Source organism: Sus scrofa, chromosome 1 (genome assembly GCF_054392235.1).
Source record: "Sus scrofa isolate SSC_HxYL_T2T_F1_AM1 chromosome 1, Sscrofa_HxYL_maternal_Yorkshire_Landrace_v2.0, whole genome shotgun sequence".
NCBI lineage: Eukaryota > Metazoa > Chordata > Mammalia > Artiodactyla > Suidae > Sus > Sus scrofa.
This window is the reverse complement of record NC_139383.1, coordinates 289,296,650-289,318,786: the sequence shown is the minus strand read 5'-3', so window position 1 is coordinate 289,318,786 and position 22,137 is coordinate 289,296,650. Positions and strand designations below refer to the sequence as shown.

General features: G+C 62.2%; 3 protein-coding genes across 10 annotated transcripts in view; 2 read left to right on the top strand and 1 right to left on the bottom strand.

Annotated features, from left to right (window-relative positions):
• Nucleotides 1–3,991: 3,991 nt before the first annotated feature.
• NOXA1 (NADPH oxidase activator 1) lies at nucleotides 3,992–19,591 on the bottom strand. 7 transcript variants are annotated; one of them, XR_014831113.1, is made up of 15 exons: nucleotides 19,206–19,591; nucleotides 16,748–16,830; nucleotides 15,899–16,007; nucleotides 14,698–14,832; nucleotides 14,345–14,452; nucleotides 13,585–13,644; nucleotides 13,285–13,328; nucleotides 12,772–12,880; nucleotides 11,631–11,670; nucleotides 11,354–11,439; nucleotides 10,728–11,140; nucleotides 10,519–10,633; nucleotides 5,284–10,426; nucleotides 4,574–4,770; nucleotides 3,992–4,474 (listed from the first exon to the last, which is right to left on the bottom strand). XR_014831113.1 is itself a non-coding variant. In XM_005652733.4 (14 exons), exons 1-14 carry the CDS (start codon nucleotides 19,380–19,382, stop codon nucleotides 10,338–10,340), a joined length of 1,425 nt encoding a protein of 474 aa, XP_005652790.3. In that variant the 5' UTR covers nucleotides 19,383–19,591; the 3' UTR covers nucleotides 10,277–10,337. The 7 variants fall into 7 exon arrangements, 4 of the variants coding, with proteins under 4 accessions (XP_005652790.3, XP_013844682.3, XP_084858178.1 ...); XM_005652733.4 differs by lacking the exons at nucleotides 3,992–4,474; nucleotides 4,574–4,770 and having other exon boundaries at nucleotides 10,277–10,426; nucleotides 10,728–10,842; nucleotides 10,986–11,140; XR_014831114.1 differs by lacking the exons at nucleotides 12,772–12,880; nucleotides 13,285–13,328.
• Nucleotides 6,874–12,125, top strand: ENTPD8 (ectonucleoside triphosphate diphosphohydrolase 8). Of its 2 annotated transcripts, XR_002340964.2 has the most exons (10): nucleotides 6,874–7,009; nucleotides 7,090–7,207; nucleotides 7,531–7,681; nucleotides 7,799–7,958; nucleotides 8,052–8,282; nucleotides 8,403–8,666; nucleotides 8,812–8,922; nucleotides 9,172–9,306; nucleotides 9,379–11,559; nucleotides 11,941–12,125. XR_002340964.2 is itself a non-coding variant. In XM_013989249.3 (9 exons), exons 1-9 carry the CDS (start codon nucleotides 6,884–6,886, stop codon nucleotides 9,568–9,570), a joined length of 1,488 nt encoding a protein of 495 aa, XP_013844703.3. In that variant the 5' UTR covers nucleotides 6,874–6,883; the 3' UTR covers nucleotides 9,571–12,125. The 2 variants fall into 2 exon arrangements, 1 of the variants encoding a protein (XP_013844703.3); XM_013989249.3 differs by having other exon boundaries at nucleotides 9,379–12,125.
• Nucleotides 19,592–19,829: 238 nt separating the features above from the next.
• Nucleotides 19,830–22,137, top strand: part of EXD3 (exonuclease 3'-5' domain containing 3) — a 57,300-nt gene continuing 54,992 nt past the window's right edge. Inside the window, exon 1 of the mRNA XM_085002038.1 lies at nucleotides 19,830–19,954. The gene's annotated coding sequence lies outside the window, so the exon portion shown is untranslated. The remainder of the gene's footprint in view (nucleotides 19,955–22,137) is intronic.

Sequence of the window (22,137 nt, the reverse complement as noted above, 5' to 3'; positions counted from 1 at the left end):
GCAGCTCGGATCCCGCGTTGCTGTGGCTCTGGCGTAGGCTGGCAGCTACAGCTCCGATTAGACCCCTAGCCTGGGAACCTCCATATGCCGTGGAAGCGGCCCAAGAAATAGCAAAAAAAAAAAAAAGTCTACAAACAAGGAGTTCCCATTGTGGCTCAGTGGGTTAAGAACCCGACTAGTATCCAGGAAGATTTGGGTTTGATGCCTGGCCTTGCTCAGTGGGTTAAGGATCTGGCATTGCCATGATCTGCTGTATAGGCTGCAGACGTGGCTCCCATCTGGTGTTGCTGTGGCTGCAGCACAGCCACACCTCCATTTTCACCCCTAGCCTGGGAATTTCCATATGCTACAGACGTGGCCCTAAAAAGGAAAAAAAGAACGAAAGTCTACAAACAGGACTTTCTGCTGTGGTGCAACAGGATCAGCAGCATCTCTGTAGCTCCAGGGCGCAGATTTGATCCCTGGCCCAGCACAGAGAAATAATGGAGCTGGCGTTGCCACAGCTGAGACATAGGCCACAATGCATCTGGGATCTGATCCCTGACTGGGGAGCTCCATATGCCTTGGGGCAGCCAAAAAAGAAAAAGAAAAGTCTGCAAACAATAAATGCTAGAGAGGGTTCGGAGGAAAGGAAACCCTCCTACACTGTTTGTGGGAATGTAAATTGGTGCAACCACTATGGAGAACAGCCTGGAGGTTTTTAAAAAACTAAGACTAGAACTACTATATGATCCAGCAGTCTCGCCCCTGGGCGTCCATCTGGAGAAAACCATAATTCAAAAAGATACTTGCACTCCACTGTTCATTGCAACACTACTGACAGTAGCCAGGACACGGAAGCAACCTCAATGTCCACTAACAGAGGAGCGGATCCAGGGGTGGTGTAAGTATGTACATATGATGGAATATTACTCAGCCATTAAAATGATGAGGTAATGCCATTCTCAGCAACATGGATGGACCTAGAAATTACCACACTAGGTGAAGCTAGTCAGACTATGAAAGACAAACATCATGTGACACCAGTTATATGCGGAATCTAAAAAAAAGTATACAAATGAATGTATTTGCAGAACAGAAACAGACTCAGACTTTGAACACAAACTTACGGTTCCAGAGGGGCCGGGGGTGGGGAGGGGTGGATGGGGGAGCTGGGCCTGGCCTGTGCACACGGAGGTACGTGGACTGACTGGCCAAAGGGGACCTGCTGTCAAGCGCAGGGAACTCGACCCAACATTCTGTGATAACCTGTGTGGGAAAAGAATCCGGAAAGGAACGGATGTGTCCACATGGATCCCGCTGTCGTCCGCAGAAACGATCGCAATGTCGTAAATCAACCAGACTCAACAAACTTTAAAGACGGAAAAGACCTTAGCAAATTCAAAATAATCAAACAGACAAAGCGTGTCCTCTGATGAGAATAGAATCAGGTAGACACCAGTAAGAAAAAGATGTCAGGAAAACCTCTGGTCACTTGGGAATTAGGCAATACAATCCTAAATAACCAATGGGTTAAAGAGTAAGCCAAAGGGACACATTAAACATGTAGTATTTAAATTTATATCTATTAGTATAAATTATTAAACTATTTTGAACGGAGTGAAATTAAAATAGAGCATATAAGAAAACTGGGAAATGCAGCTAAAGCACTGCCTAGAGGGAAGTTTATAGCATAAATGTTTACATTAGGAAAGCAGAAAGGGGGAGTTCCCGTCCTGGCGCAGCGGGAACGAATTCGACCGGGAACCATGACGTTGCGGGTCCCATCCCTGGCCTCGCTCAGTGGGTTAAGGAGCCGGTGTTGCTGTGAGCTGTGGTGTAGGTCGCAGACATGGCTCGGATCTGGCATGGCTGTGGCTGTGGTGGAGGCCGGCCGCTGTAGCTCTGATTGGACCCCTAGCCTGGGAACTTCCATGTGCCGCAGGTGTGGCCCTACAAAGAAAAGAAAAAGAAAAGCAGAGATATCTTAAATCAATAATCTAAGCTCCCACCTTAAGAAATCAGAAAAGGAAGAGCAATATAAATCCAAATCAAGCAGAAGAAATAGAGAGAATTGGAAACCAAAAAACATTAGAAAAAGAATGTGAAACCAAAAGCTGACTCTGGAAAGATCGATAAAATTGATAAACCTCCAGCAACACTGGCCAAAAAAAAAAGTGGACACAAATCGCCAATATCACGAATGACAGAGGTCTGTCACTTCAGACATCGCAAAAGGATGGGAAAGGAATGCTTGGAACAATTCTGTTCACACAAACTCAGCAGCTTGAGCGAAATGGACCAAAATCCATGAGCTACCAATACTCAGTATGAACTAGATAACTCGATTAGCCCTATCACCAGTAAAGAAATTGAACCTGCGGTCAGATGGGTTCTGAGAAAGAAAGTCTCAGATGGTTTCACTGGCAAATTACGCACAACATTTAAAGAACTACAGGGAGTTCCCATGGTAGCACAGAGAGTCAAGGATCTGGCACTGTCTCTGTAGTGGCCCTGGCTGCTCCCGAGGTGGGGTTTGATCCTCAACCCAGGAACTTCCATGTGCCTTCGGTGTGGCAAAGCAATAAAGACAGAAAGGAGAAATACAAAGTCTGCGAAACGCTTCCAGCAATTAAAAACGGAAGGACGACTGCTAAGGCCTTTACCAGTCCAGCGTTCTCCCAGTGCTGAAGCCAGCCCTAAAAGAAAACCACCAACCCTTGTGAACACAGAAAAGTCCTCCACAAGTACAATTATTCGTTGCTGCTGTTGTTGTTTGGCTACACTCTTAACATGCAGAATTTCCTGGACCAGGGATCTAACCCTTGCCATTGAAGTGACACCACCAGATCCTTAACCCCCTGAGCCTCCAGGGAGCTCCAGATGCAATTATTCTTTGTTGTTGTTGTTGCTGTCTTTTTTTAAGGGCCAAGCCCATGGCATATGGAAGTTCCCAAGCTAGAGGTTGAATCAGAGCTGCAGCTGCCGGCCTACGCCCCAGCCACAGCAACTCGGGATCCGAGCCAGGCCTTCCACCTACAGTGTAGCTCAAGGCAACGCCAGATCCTTAACCCACTGAGTGAGGCCAGGGATTGAACCTGCATCCTAATGGATACTAGTTGGATTCGTTACTGCTGAGACACAACAGGAACTCCCAGATATAATTTATTCTTATTCTTTGAGGCTGTTCTGTTCTATAAAGTCGCTGCAAACTCCAAGTCAGCCCACACTGGGCCGGCCAGTGCTCCCGGGGGGAATACGGGCTCAGGTTCCCGAGAGCACAAGCTGCAAAAAGACATCACTGAACAGACCGTGAAAAGGACTCTTGTCTAGAGCAGGAGCTGAAACAAGAGGCTGCATGGCCTTGTTCAACCTCAGCTGAGAACGTACATATCAAGTCACTCAGGTTTTTCGCTGCTCTGCTCATGTCCACACATGTCCAAGAAAACACTGCAGTTATCAACCTGGACATCAGAGAAGTTTTTTTTGCGGTTGGTGGGCAAAATTGCAAACACAAAGTCCCCTGATGAGGCCCAACTGTGTTAGCAGATAAACTCCAGGAATGTATAAAGAAAGCCATCACTGCACCCAAGGGAAGTTTATCCTGAGGATGTGGGCGGGTCCAGTATCCAGAAGATCCTTCGAGGTGAGCCGCCACACCGAGCACCCAAAGAGGAAAATCACTTGAGCATATTAGTGGGTGAAGACCAAGTGGGGGACAAAACGCAGCCCTCGTGTGTGACGAGAACCCCTCTGTCAGAAGGGAGCTAGAAGGGAACTCCACCCCCCGCATAACACCTACTGACCGGGTGCAGCCGTCACCCTACCCCCTCCCACCCAGCTGGAGGTCTGGGCCGGCGAGCTCGGTAGGGAAGAGGGGTGAGAGACGCAGCTGTCCCTGTTACAGACCCTGACCGTCCACCCCAGAAGCTCCTGCGACCAGTCGGTGAGCACAGCAAGGTGGGGGGTCGAGGTCAACCACGAAGACCTGTGCACCTGCTTTCCACCAATGCATAATTGAAAACCGAATTTAATGAGTACTGTGGACAGTAGCTCCCCGCAAAAATGAAATACTCGGGTATAAATCTCATAGACAGGCACGGGCTCATTATTCTGAACACTAGACAATACAGAGGGAAAAAATTGTTGAAGACCTAACCCCTAAATAAATGGAGACAACTGATATTGTGTCCATGGCTTTCTCCCCAAAGTGATCATAGATTTTTGACATAATGCCAATAAAAATTTCAGAAGCGTTTTGTACATGAAGAGGGGCTAACTATAGAATTTGCCATGTCTGTGCACATGGGTCAGAAAAAGAATTTTCCAGCACAGCAAGGTGAGGAGAAAGAAGAGTTTTTTGAGACAAGAGACAGAAGGGACACTGCTTGTGCAGCAGACGACTTCCTGGGGATCAGGGGAGCTGACCTGGGTGCGAGGTCCTGTCTGTTGTCCTGGCCCGGGGAGGGGGAGGTCTCAGGATACACCCGCTGACCTGCTGATTGGTTGGAGAAAGAGGGGTCCTAGCGATACTTTCCTGGTTGGTGGGGAAGCTAAGGCTCCACTGGGGCGGGGTGAGGAGGGGGCCACACACCTTTCCTGGGGGGGGCAGGGAAGAGCTGGAAGCTCAAGGTGAGGGAGGGGCGTTACAGCGAGACGCTGGGGCGGCAATAAGGGTCTGGTCGTTCTTCGTCTGGGCCAGAGGCTTTGAGTTCAGTCTCCTTGAAGGGGCCGCGAAGTCCCACAGAATTTATACGGAAAGGCACAGGAACCAGAATGGCTAAAACAATTCTGAAAAAGAAGATTGCAGCTGGCAGATTCACACTGCACGATATAAGACTTTCTGCGTGGCTGCGTGATCAAGCCAGGACTGAGGATGAGCTAAACACAGCCGAGCCTAGAAGCAGGCCCACCCCAAGGTGGCCATCCGCACAGAGGCGCAGAGGAGTCAGGGAGAAAGGGCAACCTCTGGACAGCCGGCGCCCGAGCCTCGCCGCCCACGTGCAGGAGCGACCACGGCCGCGTTGCACAGCCAGAGAGCCGGGCCCCCAAATGCCTTCAGCAGGGGCCGGGGCTTAAGCAACCTCAGCTCCTCAGAGCCCCTGGACTGCACGCAGGCCGAGGGGAGGCCTCAGGCCAGCCGAGTGCAAGAAGCCAGGCTGAATCCACCTCTGCGCCCTCCTCCCAAAGACAAACCGTTAGCAAGGGCAGGGCAGGGCAGGGCTGGGGGTGCCAGGCTGGGCTGGGGCGCTACGCGTGTGCTCGGAAAGGGGCAATTTCACCGCATGCTTGAAAGCCACCAACCCGCTGGCAGAGAGGCTGGCGCGGGCCTCCTCCTCCTCCTCCTCCTCGCCTGAGTCCGCAGGCGGGTCCGCCCCTTGGCCTTTGCTCTGGTCAAGTCCTTCATCTCAGGGCCTTTGCAGTCACCTGACTCGACCTGCCCTCAGCCTGGGCTCTGGGGAAGGGCGGGGCGGGAGACCAAAGTCTGAGCAGCAGGGAACCGTCCTGGGCGGGTGCAGACCCGGCTCAGGTGCGCGGTGACCAGCGGGGCTGGGGGAGGCGGGGCAGCACCTGGCAGAAGCCTGAGAGGCTTCGTCCTCGCTGCTGCGCTGCTGCTCGTCCTCCAGCCCAGGTGAGGGGCTGTCCTGGTCTGGGGCTGACCCACTGGGGGGGCAGGCTCTGACTGTAGGGGGGTCTCCCCATCCTCTTTGCCTACCCACTGGGGGCTCAGGCTGGGGGCTCGGGTGGACATGGGGTCCTGGGATCTCTTCCCCTGCTGTAACCTGCTTGTGTCTGTAAGGAGGCCCATGGCCTGGGTGCTGGTTGGGGACGCGGGCTGGGTCCCATCTGGGCCTGGCCTGACTGTGGCTCAGGCAGGTCACCTCCCCTCTCAGAGCCTCAGTCCTCCCTCCTCAAAACGGGACTGTAACCAGGACCACCCATTCCACTCCCCACGGCGGCCAGGTCTGGGGCAGACACAGACGAGAGCCTACATCCCGCGGCTGGAGGAAGCACTCTGGGGGCGTCTGCTTCCACGCAGGGTGGCCCACGCCATGCAGAGCCCCTGAATCGCCACGCTTGGGAGACCTCAGACCACTTTCTGTGGGCCGTGGTGAGAACCAGCTCCAGGGCCCTTGTGAGCAGGGCCTCCCCTCGGGGGTGATGGGGGCTGGAGGGGGCCCTGCACAGCGCTCGGCCCCTGAGCTGCGTGCGTGCCACGGCCCCACGCACACCGCCTTCCTGGGTCTGCAGGGACCGCCCTCGGGCCAATTAAAGAGTTTGTAAATCAGATTAGAGAAGCCCGAGGTTGGGCTTTGCAACAGAAGCCACTGTCTCTGTCCAGAACGCCTCGGCCTTCAGGTCCTTTAGCAGAGAAGACGCGTGGCTGGGGCCCCTGACCTCACCCAGCACCTGGCAACACAGACACGGGCATCCTCCTGCTTCAGGCCCGACCTCAGGCTCAAAGAGAGCAAAGGGTCCTGGGGGAGGCCTGGTGGGGGCTGCAGAGAGGACCAGGTAGGTGGGAGAGGTGGGTCCTGGGCCCCCGAGTTCCGTGCGGAGCTGGGTCTCCTGTTGAGGTCGGGAGGGGAGCAGGGGTCCGGGGGGCTGCGCGGAGAACCTGGGGGCTCCGCTGGTCCCTGGTGAGGGGAGAAAGGGGCTCTCCCGACCTCCTGGGTGCTGTGCGCCACAGGCCAGGGCGTCGCCGCACGGGGCGTCCCGGTACCCGGCCCCCCAGGCCCCTCTGACACTGGGAGCACACGGGCACCCGGTTCTCTTGGCGTCACGCTCTCTAAAGGCCGACCGGAGGTGGGTCCTCTGAGCCCCCGGGAGGGCAGTGGCCCTGCTGCGGCGGCGGGGACGGGTGCCCAGTGCTGCCACCCCCGTAGGTGACGACCTGCCCACCATGGGGCAGACCCGGAAGGATCGGGTTTTCACGGCCCTGCTGTGGGCTGCAGCGGTCTCCGGCCTCACCACGCTCGTCCTGATCCTCGTGGAGGCCGCCAGAGTCCACCTACCCGCGCACACCAAGGTGGGCCCCAGGCCCCGGGAGGGGAGGCTGGGCTGAGCCAAGCCGGCCCCGCTCGCTCCTGACCCCGGTGTCACCTCCAGTTTGGGATCGTGTTCGACGCCGGGTCCTCCCACACGTCCCTCTTTGTGTATCAGTGGCCAGCAAACAAGGAGAACGACACGGGTGTGGTCAGCCAGGCCCTGGCCTGCCAGGCAAAAGGTCAGTGGGCTGTTCCGTGGACAGCAGATGAGTACGGGCACGGCCCACCGCTGCCTGGCTGAGCTGCCCCGCTGGAGGGAGGGTTGGGAAGCTGCCCAGGCTGGAGCCGGGCAGAAGCACCCTTTCCACCCCCAGCAAGTCAGCCTGAAGGAGAGGGGCTCAGAGAGGTTCGGCAGGCTGCCCCAGGGGGCCCAGCTGGCCCGTGGGCGCCGCACCAGGGCTCTGGAGTCGTCTGGCCCGAGATCCGGCGCAGCTGCCTCCAGATGCCTCAGCCTGGCCCGCCCTCGGGCCCTGGAGCCTCGACCTGGGGCGCTGTGTTTCAGGTCCTGGAATCTCCTCCTACACCTCCGACCCTGCACAAGCTGGCGAGAGCCTGCAGGGCTGCCTGGACGAGGCGCTGGCGCTGATCCCCAAGGCCCAGCATAAGGAGACGCCCACGTTCCTGGGGGCCACGGCAGGCATGAGGCTGCTCAGGTGAGGGAGCCGAACACGTCCCTGGGGTGCAGCGTGAGAGCTGCGGCCCCCCGCCCCAGGCGGGGTGCCATAGGGTGGGCTTCTGGCCAGCCCCGGCTGCTGCTCCTCTCCGCACAGCCAGAAGAACAGCTCTCTGGCGGAGGACATCTTCGCAGCGGTCAGCCGGGCCCTGGGCCGCTCCCCCGTGGACTTCTGGGGTGCCGAGCTCCTGACCGGGCAGGACGAAGGGGCCTTCGGTTGGATCACCATCAACTATGTCCTGGGCAGGCTGGTCAAGGTGCCGCAGGCGGCCCCGGGGCGGGGGAGGCGGGGCGGGGGCCGCGGGTCAGCGTGGCTGGTCCCAGGACTCAGCGCCCCTGTCTGTGGTCAGTACTCCTTCTCTGGAGAATGGATCCGGCCGCTGGAGGAGACGCTGGTGGGTGCCCTGGACATGGGTGGGGCCTCCACCCAGATCACCTTCGTGCCTGAAGGGCCCATACGGGACCAGAGCACTCAGGCCACGTTCCGCCTCTACGGCTTCGATCACAGCGTCTACACCCACAGCTACCTCTGCTTCGGGCGAGAGCAGATGCTCAACAGGCTCCTGGCTGGGCTGGTGCAGGTGGGGGTCCCTGCAGGAGGGCGGCTCCCCTGGCTGGGCTGGCGCAGGTGGGCGTCCCTGCAGGAGGAGGGGCACCGGCGCCCCGGGCTTGGGCTCAGAGCGGCCTCCCGCCCCCTGCAGGGCAGCCCGGCCCTCCTGGTCCGCCACCCTTGCTACCACAGTGGCTACCAGGACACGGTGGCCGTGGCCTCTCTGTACGAGTCGCCCTGTGTGCCCACGGCAGCGCCCCCAGACCTCACCAGGAACGTGACCGTGGAAGGGACGGGGAACCCCGGGGCCTGCATCTCGGCCATCCGGAAGCTCTTCAACTTCTCCAGCTGCCAGGGCCGAGAAGACTGCGCCTTCAACGGGGTCTACCAGCCCCCCGTGCGGGGCCGGTTCTATGTGAGCCTCCCTAACCTGTGCCTGGAGCCCGGCCTCCTTCCAAAGCCCCAGGGGCCTGATGCTGGGGCAGGGGGGGTGTAACCGGCTCCTCTGGCCCCCCTGCCCCAGCCTGGGCTCCGCCTCCAGAGCCCCCCCTTCCCCCCAGGCCTTCTCCAGCTTCTACTACACCTTCCATTTCCTGAACCTCACGTCGGGGCTGCCACTGGCCGCTGTAAACGCCAGCATCTGGGAGTTCTGCCAGAGGCCCTGGAAGCTGGTGGGTGGATCCCGGGTCGCCTGCCCCACCTGGGCCCCAGCTCCCGGGGCTGCAGGCTCCACTGGCCAGGGCTTGGTGGGACCCCATCCTGGGCAGTGTGGTAGGGGTCTGGTGGAGGTGGCACAGGAAGGAGGACAACCCCAGCCGTCCTCCTCCAGGAGGGAGACCTGGGCCCCGCTGCCCGGCGGACTGGCCCCCAGGGGCTCAGGAGGTGGGGCCTTACCCAGCTCCCTGCCTCCCGGCCCCCAGGTGGACGTGGGCACCGCTGCACAGGACCCCCGGCTGCGTGACTACTGTGCCTCGGGCCTGTACATCCTCACGCTCCTGCTCGAGGGCTACGGCTTCCGCGAGGAGACCTGGGGCGGCATCGAGTTTCGCAAGCAGGTGGCTGCGGGCGCCAGGGTGGGGCGGGCTCCGGGGCAGCTCCCGTGGTCCTGACCTGCGTGTGACCCACAGGCCAGCGGCACAGACATCGGCTGGACGCTGGGCTACATGCTGAATCTGACGAGCATGATCCCGGCCGAGGCGCCCGCCCAGTGGCGGGCGGAGAGCTACGGCGTCTGGATGGCCGGAGTCGTCTTCATGGTGCTGACCCTCGCAGCCATCCTCGGGGCTGCTGCGGTGCACCTCTGCTGGCTCCAGCACTGAGCGGCTGCCCTGTGCTGGACGGCAGAGGCCCAGCTGCCGCGGCCCCGTCCCAGCCTGGACACCAGAGCTGCCTGGAGCCCTCCTGAGCCCAGCCCCCGGGGGGGCTCCGAGGGGCTGGTCCTGTGGGCTCTAGCCCCGCAGGCAGACGGCCACATTCTGCCTTCAGGGTCGCTCTGGCCATAGAGGCTGTGCTGTGGCCGCCTGGCTGTGGCTTTGCTCGTCCGTGGCCTCTGATCCCAGCTCCCGGGGTCCATCTCTCCAGCATGTTTCCGAGGGCAGCAGGGGCCTCTCTGCACAAGGGCTGCCTGGCTGGACTCCCACAGCCCCCGGGACTGTGACTGCAGACTTACGGCGTGGAGGGCCAGGTAGAGCCTGGGAGGGTGACTGCTGGCACAGACGGGGCCTGGCTGGAGGTCCCCGGAGGCACACCGGGTTAAGGATCTGGTGTCCCTGCAGCGACTCAGGTCGCTGCTGTGGCCTGGGTTTGATCCCTGGCCTGGGAACTTCCACATGCCTCGGGCACAGCCAGGGGAAAAAAGAAAAAGGCATCTGGTTCTCCAGGAGGGGCTGGCAGTGGGCCCCGGGGTCTCTAGGAGCTGCCAGAGCCCGTGTCCGGGCAACATGGGCTTTTCATGGAGCAGCAGCCCCGTTCCCCCAGCCTCAGTCAGGCCCTCTCAGGGGCCGAGCCCAGAAGGTACACCATTCCTTGGCAGGGCAGAGGGCTTTTATTAAACGCTTCCAGCCATGGGCTTCTTAGGGCTGACTCCTCACACACGCCGGTCGGCTGGGACCACGAAGCACTTGGGAAAGATGCCGATGCGGCCGTCACAGTGGCCCTCCAGCCACGCCTGGTCCACTGCAGGGGAGTCAGGGCAGCCCCTGCATCAGCTCACAGACACCGCATGTGCCCAGCGGCCCGACCAGGTGATACCTTGGCACAGGTCATACCTTGGCACAGGACGTCCACGGTGTCCCCTGGCTGCAGGGCCAGGTCCGCAGGCCCCTGCGCAGAGTAGCTGTGCTGGGCCACCACCTGGTAGAGCACAGGCCGGCCGCCCACTCCCTGCGGCAGGGATGAGGGCTGCAGGGTAAGCTCGGCTTGGGGAGAGGGGCCAGCCGTCCCCGCCCGGGCCTGGGCCCCAGCCCCTGAGGCTCACCCTGCACTGGAGCCGCAGCCCCGCAGGGCCGGTGGCCGCCTCCCGCCAGGCCGTCTGCAGCGCCTCCTCCCCCGTGAGGGGCACCCAGCAGCTGCCATCACTAGGATCTCGGTAACTGCAAGGAGATGCCTCAGAGTGGGTGGCGCTAGCCGGGGGCTGGGGTGGGGGGTTGCTGACCTCTGACCTCTAAGCCCTCCGCTGTGCTGGGCCTTCTCCCAGGCCAGGGCCGAGAGGCACCCGCCCCCCTTCCCAGCCCACCTGAGCTGCCCACACTGGGCCTGGGGAGGGAGGGCCTGGCTTATCAGGGCCCGCAGGCTGGACAGGTCAGCTCCTCTTGGGGCCCTCAGGGCCAGGGTGAAGGCGCACTGCACCAGGACGGTCACCAGAGCTGCCGGCTGCCCTGTAGCCACTCCCTGAGTCCGGGTAGAAAGGCGGTTGGTCTCCAGGGCCCCAGATCCGCGTGCCCAGAACCAGCCAGGGTGGCCTTCGGGTGGCGGAGGGGGGCAGGGACTGAGGAGGGAGGGGCTGTGGGCTGTGAGGCTTCTTTAGTGGGGTCCTTAGGCCACTGGGAGGATGGGGCCTGGCCTCGGAGCCCCCACGTCTCTGGGGAGTGGGGTGCCTCTTACCCCAGCACCTGCAGGATCCTCAGACGATCCAGGGTCTGGCCCCTCCGCTGCCAGCAGCCCTGCAGATGGCGGTGAGCAGGTGGGCCCTGCCCGCAAAGCGGAACGTTTGGAGGAGAGGGGTTGCTGGAACTGTGCACCCACTGGAAGCCGCAAGGCCACCAGCTTCCTCCTTGGGGACAAAGAGGCTGCTCCCAGCCCCCCCACAGGTAGCTGCCCGGGGCTCCCTCCACAAAGCCCCCCCTGCCGCCCTCCCCTCCCCCAGTCAGGATGGCCTCACCTGGAGGAGCCTGCTGGTCAACCCGCTCCACGTGGGGACTCTGCAAGGAAAGCCGCAGACTGGGCTCTGCTGGACCTGGGGCCAGGGCCGGGGGTGGCACCGGGGCTCTGTTGTCCTGGCTTCAGGGGGCAGGGGTGGGGCCCTGAGCTGGGAGGTAGCTTTCCTGGGCCTGACACTGTGTCCCGGCAGAGCCAGTGGTGACGGTATAGCCTGGAGACTAGACGGGCCACTGGCACCCATGGGCAGGGATCTGGCTTCCCCCAGCCCACCGTGAGGTGGCCGCTCCAGCTGGGCCTGCTCATGACCCCAGGAGGCTGAGGACCGAAGCCAGGGACCAGCTAGACTTCATCCCAGGATTGGGACCCATGCTGGAGTGGCAGCAGGACATGCCAGGGGGCCCGCTCCTGGCCACACGGACCAGCTGACTCAGATCCCGACTTCTGGGGGGGTCGGAAAGCCGGACTGTTTGTGAATGAAGCGTTTCGATTTTTATCAGATTTGCCTGCTGTTTAAAGCAAGGAGGAAGCTGTTGCCCTTCTGTCGGGGGGTCAAGGGCTCGAAAACCCAGCCTGCGAGCCTGCGGCTGGCGGTCTCCTCAGGCACAGCTGTGGTGGGAGGCACAGCTTTCAAGGGCACCTGTCTGTGCAGCGAGGTAGCTGCACATCAGTGAGAGAGGCCCTGGGACGACCACCCCGTTGCGCTGGGTGCCTCCATAAAGCGAACGCATGACTCGTCCAGCTTCCCTGCCCGCGCACGGCGCCCTCCTGCCACCCCTGCCCAGGAGAAGCCTGTGTCCCTTCCTCAGCCTCACCCCTGGGGCCTCGGGGAGTCCCGTGTCCAGGAAAGAAGCCGGGGGGCCTGGGGGTGGTAGGCTCACGCTAAGACACCCGGGCTGCGGGGCCCTCCAGGGCCTGGGGTGGGGAGCAGACCCCGACTCTGTCCGGGCACCCGTGAGCATCAGTGTGCCCCCGATCCCTGGCATCCAGTCTCTGGGGCTGGCTCTGGCTAAGTCCCTGGCCTGACCCCCTGCCCTGAGACCCCTGCAGGGCCCGGCTGTCGCTGGTCCCCGGCTCAGCCTGGGGGGCAGGGAAGGCTCCCCCAAACACCTCAGCTCCCGCCCGCCCAGCCCAGGCTCCCTCACCTGCTTGGCGGAGGTGAGCGGCCTGCCGTGCTCAGCCTGCCCAGCCTGCCCGCAGCCCATCTCCATCTCCATGTCAGGTGGCTTCCTGGGGCCGCAAGGGGTGCCAGCTCTGCAGGGCCACCAGGGGAGCACCCCTTGAAAGGTGGGCCCTGAGCTGGAGGGGAGGAGCCCCTGCCCCCAGTCTGTGTGGCTGTGTCTGGTGGGGCCAGAGGGGCTGCTCCTCGGCCCCCTGCCCAGCCCCCTCCCCCAGGGCCTCCAGGGCCTGTCCAGGCCCAAGGGAGCTTCTGTGACAGGAACCAGGATGAGCTCGAATGGCGCGTGCCCTGGGCCTCTGGACAAGGGGGCACGGGGGGCGCCAAGAGATGGATGCCCCTCCCCCTCAGTGGGGCCCTGGCCAGTCTGGAAAGGGGGGTGGACCAGCCTGGCCCCTGGCCGGAGCTGCCACAACTGGGCCTGCACGGGGGCTCCAGCTCTGGGGGCTGGCATGTGGGCCTCATGTGGGGCCCTTCCTACCGTGCGGCAGCCCGGGGCCTGGCTTCACCGTGTTCGTTGCCAGCCTGTGGGCACAGAGTGACCGCCTCCTGAGGATGCAGATCCCTCAGGAGCACCAGGGGCGGCGGGCACGGCGTCCCCAGGCAAGGCCACACGGTCGTCGCTCTCCCACAGGATGGTACCCACCCCCGATTTAGACCAGGGGGACGGTGGGGACCCCCCAGGGAGGGTTCAGCGTACCCCTAAGAGGTGAGGGTCTGGACCGCCCTGATCTACAAATGCCAGAGGCGATGTCAGCGTGGCTGGGAGGCTGTGGCCTACCTGTGGCTGCTGAGGCCGGACGCCCTGGTGCTGGTCATCAGGGACAGCGGAGGCCACCACCTGGTGAGGGACAGCAGAGGCCGGCCGGGTCAGGAGGGCCCAGCCCTCGCCCCCGACCCCCAGGTGTCCCCGCTGCTGTGAGGGGCTGCCGGACCCCCACGGCGGGGCGGGGAGGAGGGGAGACAGGCCTGGCGAAGGATGACGGCTCTGCCGACCGTTCTACCTTCTTCTCAGTGCAACTCTGAAAAGTATTCTCGTTTCTTAGAACAGTCGCTTCCCGTGGTGAGAGGGTTCTGAGGTGATGGGTAGCGCCGCTCTGAGCCCCTCCTCCAACTCACAGCACCTGGCCCTCGGGGGACCGGGGTGTCAGGCCTGGCGAGGGCCACCGGCTGGAAACCGGAGTGAGTGCCTCTGTCACGCGAAGCCATCATCAGCTCCCCGCATTCCACCTCTGCTTCGGGCTGCACTGTGCCCGTTATCCTGCGATGTTGCTGGTGCCGCCCCGCCCTGGGGCATAGGCGGTCCTCCAGGGGTCCCGCGCTCTGGGGAGATAGCTCTGCCGGGGGTCCTCTGCTTCTGGTGGGCCCTGCCTCAGTTCCCAGACCCAGATCTAGGCAGCCCCTCTGGAGACACGGCGACAACCCAGCAGCCGTGCCCTGTCTCCTCCCACCAGGGCCTTTACAACCCTGTGAAGGCTGCCTGGATGCCCGGCACCTGCTGGGAGCTCAGCCCGGGCCTAGCCGCCCGCCCCTCCCTTTACCTTGGCCTTGCCCAGAAAGTCCACAGGCTCCAGGTGCTCCAGGTGCCGCTGGCGGGGCCGGAAGACCTCGCCCCTGGGGACCTGCCGAGGCTGCAGGGGGGCTTGTTCCTGGAGGGAGGTTGGCACAACACAGGCCTGAGCATCCAACCAGGCCTGCGGCTGCAGGAGCCTATGACAGAGGGGCCCTAGCCCATGGGAAGCCCACCTCACACCTGGGCACACACATCATCTCCTGCCAGCAGTTTTTCACCTCACATAGTTGGCCTTGGGGGGCTGTCCTGACGAGAGCCTCAAACTGCAGGCCACAGGCCTGGCGGGCCACCCGAGTGGGCTAGGAGCCTGGCTCTCCTCACCTGCACTTGGCCCAGGGCAATGTCTAGGTCACCGCGGGCCCCCTCTGGCCCCTTGGAGATGGCTTCCTCTAGACTGCGGGTGGCCTCCGCCCAGAGCCCCAGCTGGCACTGCACTGCAGCCACATTGAACAGCACCTGCGGGTGGGTGGGGGGTGATGGCAGCGCCAGGACCCAGCCCATCCCCTCTCATTCCACTCCTCCAGCCCCCCTCCCAGTCCACCACTGGGTCCCACCCTGGCCCTGCCCCCGGTCCAGCCACAGTGCTTCCCAGACACAGCCGCCCAGGGCGCTTCCGGGCAGCCTGCCTGGCTGGGGTGGGGGGGTGGGGGGGTGGGCAGTCACGCCCGGGTCAGCTCCACCCGCAGGCCTGTCTCCAGACCCCCAGCCGGAGCTGAGCTGACGAGCCTCCCTGGCATCTGCTGTGCGCAGCAGCCACCTGCCTCCACTCGGCCGCTCAGCTCCTTTTGCATGTGGTCCGAGCAGCCCTCCCTGGGCTGCCAGCTCCCAGCACGGCATCTGGAGCCCCAGGAGCCCTTTCTTTGTCCTGCCCCTCCCCCCAGGCGGGAGGCTGTGCTGGGAAACACGGGGGCGGGGGGTCACCCAGTGCTCCCGGGAGCCGCTCCCCACGACCCCGGCAGGATCACGTCTGCAGGGACACCAGGCTCCCAGCTCGGCCGTCAAGGGCCTAAGGGCCATGCGGCCAACCCCACACCTGCCCAGGCTCTTGGTGTCCTGGGCCACCCCAGCGGGACTCCCCACCGCTGGCCTATCGGGACACAGGTGGTTCCCGGAGCGCCAGGGCAGCGTGCTTCCGGGAGTGCGGGGGGGGGGGGGGGCTCTAGAGGCGCCCGCCCCACCCCAGGCCCAACCCTGTCCCGGAAGGCAGAGCCGCGGGCGGGGACGCCAGGACCCATGGCCAAGCCCTGCCCCCCGCCCTGCCGCCCATCACCTCTCGCTGACCCCTGACCCTCCCGGGCCCTCTCCTGGGCGGGCCCGCCAGCTGGGCTTCAGGGCACCCCTGGCCAGAGGGAGTGTCTCAGTCAAAGTGGCCCCACCTGTGACAGTGACAAGACAAAGGGACCCAGAGGACAGAGTCTGCAGAACTAGGCCTGGAAGGACCCCCGGGGCCGCCTGCCCACACACGGCACCCAGGTGGCCAGGTGGCCTCCCGGCGGCCAGCTCCCTGCACTGGTGCACTCACCTCCCAGGCCTGCAGCTTGAACCGCAGGCCCAGCTGGGTGTAGTCGATGGTGGCGTTGTCCTTCAGCTGTGCCAGGGCCAGCTGGAAGTCAGACAGGGCCTCCTGGAACCTGCAGGCAGCAGGGAGCCTGGAATGGGGACCCTCGGCGGCCACAGAGAAAGGGGCAGAGCTTCATCCCAGCCCCACCTGCTGGGGGGGGGGTCCTCCCTGGTCTCAGCACATGGGGTCAATACCCAGGAGGGCTGTGCAGGGCGTGGGGCTGGCTCCCCCCCCTGCGGCCTGGACCCTCTCCCAAGCCTCGGTGTGCACAGAGCCATGGGCGTCTCCCTGGGCCTCCCTGCTGGAAGCCCCCCGGCCCCCGCTGGACTCCCCATCTCCCAGGAAGCCTCCTGGGTCCATGAGAAGGGAGGCCGCCCCCACTGCCTGCCTGCCCCGAGTGGGACCCACCGTGGGCTTGGCCTGGGGGCCTGCTGTGCAGCCCTGATTCCTCCCCTGGAAGGAACCCACCACTCTGTGTCCTGGGACACACGCTTCTCCGGGCCTGCCCTGGGTTTCCACGTCTGCAGGACGGACACGGTCGCAGCATCCCTGCCACCGCAAAGAGGTGGCAAGGAGCAAAGGAGGGGACGCCAGCACAAGGGCTGTGACTCACAGCACAGAGGCCGAGCCGCCCTGGCGCTCTGCCCTGCATCCCGCTCGGACCTGACAGTGGCATCCTTTCCCCAGGAGGGTCAGGGAGGGGGTCGGCGAGAGGGGGTGACCCAAGCAGAGAGAAGAGGCGGGGGCACAGAAAGGACTCCGCAGAGACAAAGGGCCATCGGAGAAAGAATGGAGCACTTCTGTGCTCACCTCTCCAGCTGGAAGTTGGCCACCCCTCGCTGGAAGAAGCCGACAGCCAGGCAGGCGTCCCTGGTCACTGCTTGGTCAAATGCCTAGGGACAAAAATGCCCATGGAATGCCAAGGTCTGCAACCCTGTCGCTCCTACATCACAGACGCAGTCCAGGCAGATGCCCAGTAGTGGGTCAGCCCCAGAGACAGCCACCTGCAGGAGAAAGCCTCCCGTACCCACCAGGGGCCCCTGAGCTTGAGCTGGGAGCCAGCCTGAGCTCTTGAGGGGCTTGCGACGGGCTCAGGGCACAGTAAGGTGGCTGCGAGAACCAACGTGTTTCCTGTGAGAGCAAGGAAACACTCCAGCGCGTGAATAACAGCGCCCTCTGAGGGGTGGGATTACGCAAGAGTCTTGCCTTTTTGAAATCCTATTTTTGGGAGTTCATACAAAACGACACACTTCTTCTCTTTCAGAATCAGAAAGAACAGCAATACAAACGACCTAATATGTGTGCAAAGCGCTGCTCTTTCTTTTTCAAAATTTTCGTCTCGTTTTTGAAGTTTTACTGACGTATAGTGGATTTACAATGTCGTGATCATTTTCTGCTGTACCATCTTCCTTAAACTTTGACCCAGAAATGTCACCGTCTGTTCCTAGGGAGGACAGCAGCCACCAGTTAAACGCAAGCCAGAGGAGAGCATACCACAGCCAAGTTAAATGCAGGAGGAGTTCCCGTCGTGGCACAGTGGTTAACGAATCCGACTAGGAACCATGAGGTTGCGGGTTCGATCCCTGCCCTTGCTCAGCGGGTTAAGGATCCGGCGTTGCCATGAGCTGTGGTGTAGGTCACAGACGCGTATGTGCCATATGCCGCGGGAGCGGCCCAAAGAAATAGCAAAAAGACAAAAAAAAAAAAAGTTAAATGCAGGAACACAAGGGCGCCATGGTCCTTCCCTATCAGATCTGGCCAAGTGGGGGCTTGTTGAGCCACTCGGGGCAGCCAACTCAAGCTCCCATGGGGTTCCTACCGACACCCTGCAGCCCAGCCACACTCCACCCTCCTCAGAGGTCCTTAGAGACAATCAGCTTCATTCATTGTAGCTGTTCCATCTGCTTTTTATTTATTTTTGTCTTTTTAGGGCCGCACCCGTGGCATATGGAGGTTCCCAGGCTAGGGGTCCAATCGGAGCTGCAGCTGCCGGCCTCCACCACAGCCACAGCCACAGCAGATCTGAGCTGCGTCTGCGATCTATACCACAGCTCACAGCAACGCCGGATCGTTAACCCACTGAGCAAGGCCAGGGATCGAACCCGCATCCTCATGGGTGCCAGTCAGGTTCGTTACTGCTGAGCCACAATGGGAACTCCTCCATCTGCTTTTTAAAATTCTCCGTGTTTCTACCCAGCATGCCCATGCTTTTGCTACTTGGCTGTGTTGTCTTTAGACGGAACTCGTCTCCTGTGAGGTGGAGGAGAATTGAAGCCGCTCTGCTGCGAACCTTCTCCCCTCTCGCTGGCTAAATCTTGCGTTAGAGTGAGTGGTGACGGATGGGCCTTCCCCGCTGACCCCCCAGGGCTGGAGACCTTTCAGCCCTGCCATCACTGCTGAGACAATGGTGGATTTGCACACAGACGTGAGAAACGGACAGGGCAGGTCCCCAGCACACGTGACCCAGTTTCCCCCAGGGCCGAAGCCTTCGAGACACTGATGACGACAGCTGCCTGTAACGTCTCAGTCTCTTCTAACTCGCGTGGCTTCGGTGGCTGTCACCAGTGGCTGAGCAAGGTAGGAGCCTGGTTCTTTCTGAGGGGTGATCCCAGGACCAGAGCAGTGGGCAGGGTGCTGCTGGCTTCTCGTCCTGCACCCGTGGGAGCGCACCACTGTGATGAAGCTGGAGCCCTTGAAGGGCAGGCAGTGGCTCTGCGCCACCCCCTCGGCCAAGGCAGGTGAGCGCCTGTGTGCGCTTGGCTTTGGGGAGTGCGTGGGAGTCAGGCGAGCACTCAGATCTGGGGTGTGGGCACCCACCAGACACACCTTGACTCCTGGCCATCACCGCAGGTGTCTGCGGAAGCCCCTTCCCAGCCCAGTCCGGCCTGGAGCCTCTTTCCAGCACTCTAGCACCGAGGAGGTGAGCACTGGAGCCAGTGTTCAGGGAGGTCTTTCCCCACCCCTGCAGAGTCTGGCACATGGTCACCACATACTAGAGGCAGGGTGGGAGCCCTGCAACCCCATCCTGGCCCTGACCTCAGCTCAAGGTGGGGTCCACCGCCCACACAGCTCCCACCTGCGTTAGGTGTTCATTGAGGGGTGACATCGGCAGGCGGCGGTGGGGATGGGTGGGTGCTGGACTCGCCCCTGCAGCTGGGTCTTTATCTCACCTCTCACTGAAACCCCAGGGAGGGAGAACAGCGTCTCCCAGAGGTGGGGCCGCCGCTACCAATCCTGGGGGGCACGGCTGGCAGGCGCCCTGACTCACCTGCAGCGCAGCCTCCGGGTCCCCCGCCAGCAGGTGCACGCAGCCCACGTTGAAGCTCATCCTGGCAGGCGGCTCTGGAATGCCCGAGAAGAGGCGCAGGGCGCAGCCCCAATCTCCGCGCGCCACAGCCTGCGCGCCCCGGTGCCAGTCGCGCACCAGGTCCCCGAGCGAGAGCATGGCGGCGCGGACACCAGCCTGGCCGCACGGCGGAAATCGGCGCTTCCCGGCCGGAGCGCGGCAGTGGGGTCCCGTTAGGGGTCTGGTGGGGTGGCTGGGGGCTGAGGTCCGCGAGGCAGGGACCCGGGGAGCCAGAGATCGGCGTGGAGCTGCGGGGACCCTCCGAGGCGGACAGGAGGGTCGGCAACTGATCCAGGAGCCAGGAACTTGGGCGGTGGCGGGGGGGGGGGGGGGGGGGCGCCAGGTGTGCCGAGCCTCCTGCGGCCCACGGCGCCCCCTGGCGGCAGAGCGGCCACACTCCGTCAGCCCCGCCCCCCACTAGCGGCCGGGCTCCACCCACAGCCACGCCCCCGGTCAAGCCCCGCCCCAATTGCCTCCCGCCCCGCCCCAACTTGAGGCCTGGCTCCTCCCCCGAGCGAGCCCCCCCCCCCCCCCGCACTATCGCCTGAGGCTCCTCGCTCTCGCGCTTCCCGGCCGCGTCGGCCTCGGTGCGCTAGGAAAAGCCATCCGGCCCGCTGCTGACGCCGCTGCCGCCGCCGGGCCAAGGTTCCGGGCGGACCCCGCGGGCTCAGGTGAGCGACCTCGGGGCGCGGGCCGAGTCTGCGAGGGGCGGGGCCCGAGGAGCCCGTCCTGGGCCGGGGCTCGGGTCACAGGCGGTCTGGGGCCTCCCGCGCCCGCGGCCAGCCTGGACACGGACGCGGCCGGGAGGGACCCAAGGGCGGGTCAGCGCTCACCCGCGCTGGGCAAAGCCTGTCTAGGACCCCAGGTCGGAGGCTGAGGCCCGCGGCGGAGGTCATCCGTCAGGGTGCCGTGTCCTGCCCCGGGGGAGACCCCGCCCTCCCCATCTTTCTCTCAGCCCGTAGGACTGTGGGCAGGTGGGCCCCACTGAGGGTGGCCGGGGCTCGTCCCTGGAGGTCGAGCACAGAGCTGCTGTGTGCCCTCCCGGCAGGGCACAGGTCCCTTGTTGACCTTAAAACGGCCAGTTATTTTATCAGCAAAATGGGTTTATTCAGGAACAGCGGAGAACTGCAGCGCAGGACACGTGGGCCGTAGCGGAAACGACAGGCGAGTCCCGCTCGTGGCTCCTTAGAGAAAAAGGAGGGCGTGGGGCGGGGCTGCTCGGAAGGCGATCCCATTGGAGGAAATGGAGGCCGGGCGGCGGGGGCGGGGCTGTGCGCGCGCCTCTCATTGGCTGGGCTGTTGCCGGGCTGGGGAACAATCTTCCTTTCCCCTGGGTAGCAGAGGAGTGCCGTCTCGCTTTTAGGAGTGCAGAGGTAGCGTCTTCCCGTTCTGGTCTGCAGACCTAGGAGTGGCGGTGTGTGAGAGCTCCTGTGTGCATGGGGTTCCCTGTAGTCGGTTTCACACCGCGAACACCAGGAGGTCCCCCCCCGCCCCCGCTCCTCCACAGAGAAAGGAGAAGCATCTCTCCAGCCTGATGCAGCTGCAGACAGAGGGAGGTCGTGCCTGCCCCTAGGGCCCTGGGGCAGCACCATGAGCCTCTTCTCTAAGTCGGCAGGGGGAGGGGGCTACAGGTGCCTCAACCTGTCCCACAGACACCCCTACTTATGTCTTATTTGCTGCCACCTTCTTAGCACCTGTGTTAGTCACGTTTCTTCCAAGAGTGACGGATGTTAAGGAATTGGCTCAAGCAATTGTGGGGACTGGCAAGTCCAAAATTTGCAGGGTGGGCCGACAGGCTGGACCCAGGGAAGAGCTGACGCTGCAGCTTGGAGGGGGAGGCAGAATTCCTTCTTCCTGGGGGGACCTCAGTCTTTTCTTTTAAGGCCTTCAACTGATTGGACAAGGCCCACCCGTGTTGTGGAGGGTCTCTGTAATGCTACTGTTGCTTTGTCTCCTGTTTTAAAAGTTAAACTCAGTTAAAAAGTAATTCCAGAGTTCCCGTCGTGGCACAGTGGTTAACGAATCCGACTAGGAACCATGAGGTTGCGGGTTCGGTCCCTGCCCTTGTTCAGTGGGTTAACGATCCGGCGTTGCCATGAGCTGTGGTGTAGGTTGCAGACTCGGCTCGGATCCCGAGTTGCTGTGGCTCTGGCGTAGGCCAGTGGCTGCAGCTCCAATTAGACCCATAGCCTGGGAACCTCCATGTGCCGTGGGAGCGGCCCAAAGAAATAGCAAAAAAGACAAAAAAAAAAAAAGTAATTCCACGGCAGCATGGGACTGTGTTTCACCAAATAGCTGGCCATCATGGCCTTGCCAGGTTCACACGTAAAATTAACCGCACAGAAGTGCCCGTCATGGCTCAGTGGAAACGAATCTGACTCGCATCCATGACGACGTAGGTTCCATCCCTGGCCTCGTTCAGTGGGTTAAGGATCCAGCGTTGCCGTGAGCTGTGGTGTAGGTCCCGGACGTGGCTCGGATCTGGCTTTGCTGTGGCCCCATCCATCCAGAACCTCCAAGTATCACTTCCCCTCTTTATGGAGTAAAGGCATCGCAGACACGTGAGCTGTGAGTGCTCCCATCTTAAAACCTCCCCGAGCTCAGCACACACGGCTTCGCTCTACTTCGCGTCCGTCTCCAGGAGAAGGTTGTCAGGACTCGGCGTTTCCGTTACCTCTGCCAGGCGCTCTTTAGAAACTGGGATGAGATTCATACGTCGTAAGGTTGGTTCATTTCTAAAGTGTGCCGTTCGCACTGTTACAGTCACGGTGTTGTGCCGCCGTGGCCACTGACTCACCCCCCACTGCGGTCACTCCCCGCCACCCCTCCCAGCCCGGCAGCCGTCGGTCCCGTC

Coding starts and splice junctions, on each gene's coding strand:
- ENTPD8 (XM_013989249.3), top strand. CDS start 6,884: ATGGGGCAGACCCGGAAGGATCGGGTTTTCACGGCCCTGCTGTGGGCT. Junction 7,010..7,089: donor ACCTACCCGCGCACACCAAG/GTGGGCCCCAGG, acceptor TGTCACCTCCAG/TTTGGGATCGTGTTCGACGC. Junction 8,283..8,402: donor TCCTGGCTGGGCTGGTGCAG/GTGGGGGTCCCT, acceptor CGCCCCCTGCAG/GGCAGCCCGGCCCTCCTGGT.
- NOXA1 (XM_013989225.3), bottom strand. CDS start 19,382: ATGCTCTCGCTCGGGGACCTGGTGCGCGACTGGCACCGGGGCGCGCAG. Junction 16,008..16,747: donor GCCAACTTCCAGCTGGAGAG/GTGAGCACAGAA, acceptor TGCTGCCTGCAG/GTTCCAGGAGGCCCTGTCTG. Junction 11,141..11,353: donor AGGATCCTGCAGGTGCTGGG/GTAAGAGGCACC, acceptor ACCCGGACTCAG/GGAGTGGCTACAGGGCAGCC.